Source organism: Littorina saxatilis, linkage group LG1 (genome assembly GCF_037325665.1).
Source record: "Littorina saxatilis isolate snail1 linkage group LG1, US_GU_Lsax_2.0, whole genome shotgun sequence".
In the NCBI taxonomy this organism is placed as follows: Eukaryota; Metazoa; Mollusca; class Gastropoda; order Littorinimorpha; family Littorinidae; genus Littorina; species Littorina saxatilis.
This window is the reverse complement of record NC_090245.1, coordinates 95044899-95047398: the sequence shown is the minus strand read 5'-3', so window position 1 is coordinate 95047398 and position 2500 is coordinate 95044899. Positions and strand designations below refer to the sequence as shown.

At 46.6% G+C, this 2500-nt stretch overlaps 3 protein-coding genes across 4 annotated transcripts in view; 2 read left to right on the top strand and 1 right to left on the bottom strand.

Moving 5' to 3' along the window:
• Positions 1-2500, bottom strand: part of LOC138946326 (uncharacterized) — a 176791-nt gene that overhangs the window by 67579 nt on the left and 106712 nt on the right. The window lies entirely within an intron of this gene.
• Positions 1-2500, top strand: part of LOC138946303 (solute carrier family 22 member 15-like) — a 59999-nt gene that overhangs the window by 38485 nt on the left and 19014 nt on the right. The window lies entirely within an intron of this gene.
• LOC138946284 (uncharacterized) overlaps positions 1-2500 on the top strand; it is a 37144-nt gene that overhangs the window by 29463 nt on the left and 5181 nt on the right. For both annotated transcript variants that reach the window (XM_070317827.1, XM_070317833.1), the window contains exon 2: positions 752-2500. This exon is cut by the window's right edge and continues 5181 nt beyond it. In XM_070317827.1, coding sequence (XP_070173928.1) covers positions 752-2500 — 1749 coding nt within the window. The remainder of the gene's footprint in view (positions 1-751) is intronic.

Below are 2500 nucleotides of genomic sequence, written 5' to 3'. Positions count from 1 at the left end.
TAAAGGAATGGGAAAGTCGTTTGAGTTGAGTCTGAAGTAATGTACGCTGGGAGAAAGGAAGTGCGGTTTAAGTTTAATCAGTGTATTTTACTGGCAGTATCTTGTTGCAAAAATAGAAAAAGTAGTTTTGACAACACGGTTTTCACTGAGAGGTTCCTAACAGAAGATTATTACTGAATATCAAGCTCTGTAGTTAATTCAAACGTATGTGCCTTGTTGTCGTGTGTGTGTGTGTGTGTGTGTGTGTGTGTGTGTGTGTGTGTGTGTGTGTGCGCGTGCGTGTGTGTGTGTGTGTGTGTCTGTGTGTGTGTGTGTGCGCGTGTGTGTGTGTGTGTGTGTGTGTGTGTGTGTGTGTGTGTGTGTGATGTAACAAGTAACAAGTACACTACGAATTTTTACATTTGTCTCTTTATCCTTAAGACTGTTCACGTCATTTCCACTTGTTTTAATGTATCACACACACAATCCTATAGAACGTTTGCTTGACTACAGTTTGTTCATGACGGTTGTTTTGCATATGTCATTATAATTATGAAATCATGAAAACAAATCTTGGCATTAATTATTTCGGCAACCATTTTTGTTTTCTATTGATTTAATATTGTATTTTGTTTTTTTAATTTTGTGTTAGCAAGTATTACTCATGCCAATCAAAGAAACAAGAACAGAATAGTGGGCGATGGGGAAGAAGGGGAAAGTAGCAATTACTTCCAAGCCTCTATCATCACATTCTCCGTCGTTTTTGTTACAGAATTAAACTTTTCGGAGCATCCAAGATGGCGCTGATTCCAGGCTCCTACGCACGCGCAGCCGGGCTACAGAGTGAAATCAACAAGGTCACCATCACGCGCGTGGCCGGAGGTGAGGTGCAGTTTCGAAGAGCCATCGACACCTACCAGAAAGACCTTCGTTGCAACGTCAACCAGATCGGCCGCGAGCAGAAATTGCTGAGACGTTCCCTGAAAAAGTACCACAAAAAGCTCCGAGAAGGCAAGAAAGAGAGGAGGCAACGCGAAGCTAAGGAGAGGGAAGATTCTAACAGACTAAAGCAGAACGCCAGACAGTTCAAGGAAGCCACGAAAGCTGTGAGGCGTAACGTGTTGGTGTTGACAGACCCAAAGGAAGAAGCGGAGGGACATCAGGATGAAGTGGCTCCAGAAGAAAGCTCCGCGTCAGAGGAGCAAAATACTGGGCTTGGGACCCTTCCTGAAAGCCCTGACAGTGGAATCGGAAGCGAAGGGGATGACAAGTTATCTGTTGATTCTGCAGCTCAGGCTGGCAAAGGCGAAGGAGCAAAGCGTAAAGTGTTCATGACTTCTCAAAAAGGCAAGATGCCGTATTTCAAAGCCAAGAAAGGGCAGAGAGACAAAATCTCAGGGAACAAGCAGTCTCACGCACACGAGGACTTTTCGGAAGAGGAGGCGTCTGAAGGCGTTACCGAGAAAGGAGAGGAGGGTATCTTTCTCGCTGTCATAAACGAAGAAGGGGAGGACGGTGGCGATCAAAGTAAGCTCAGTTCGGCCAAAGCTCTCTTAATGTCTGCTGCAAAATCTTATCCTGAAACACAAGCGGACGAAATGCAACACAAGGACACTGATGACGGTAGTAAAGACTCTAAAAGACAAACCCACCGTGGGCGAACGAAGATCGTGTCCATGACATCCCTCAACACGAAAAACGTCACATCATCGGGAGAGACACAGATGGCCAACCATACAGACCTTGAAGCAGATCACCAAGGCAGCCGCAAGCCCAGTTTTGGCACAGTGGGAGCCGTGGTGATGCTGACAACAAAGACTTCACGACGCAAGAAGACTGACGTTTCGTACAGTGATTTGATTAAGCTCCAACACACGCACACATCAGGCACCAAACTGCTCTTCAACCTGGTGGACCGTCTTGCCTCGAAACATGGAATCGGTGATCTTCCTCCTTTGAAATCATCAAGATCTTCCTCCCTCGATCCTCGCTCGAACGTCAAGATTAAGAAGAGGGGCAACGGACCGGAGTCTCAGATGTCCGACGGCATGGTGAAGCAAGCTGCTGCGCTGTACACCATGAAATACGGCTATGGTGTCCTCGATGACGCAGTTTCGGATGACGTCATTCCATCTGATATGCTTTCGTTGGACGTTTCGGATGCAGTGGCAGGAGCGAGAGACGTTGAAGAGTTTGAGAATGAACATGACTTTACAAAGAGAAACTATACAAACGGTCGGTCTTCAAGAAAAATGTCTGTGTCGTCAAGACGTCAAGATTCATTGGATACTGTGATAATCAAAGATCAGGCAGAGGTACCGCCACGTAAACTTTCTGTTATCCGTCTTAAGCAGGATTCTACCGACGTAGTTAAAATCGAGCACACAGATGGACATTCGGACACGCCGTCACGAAAGCTCTCCGTGACTTCAGTCAGGCGTAACTCTACCGACGTGACGTCACCTTACTACGCCTTAAGCGACGCAGCCTCCACACTGTTCCAGGACAGCATTCCCGACGG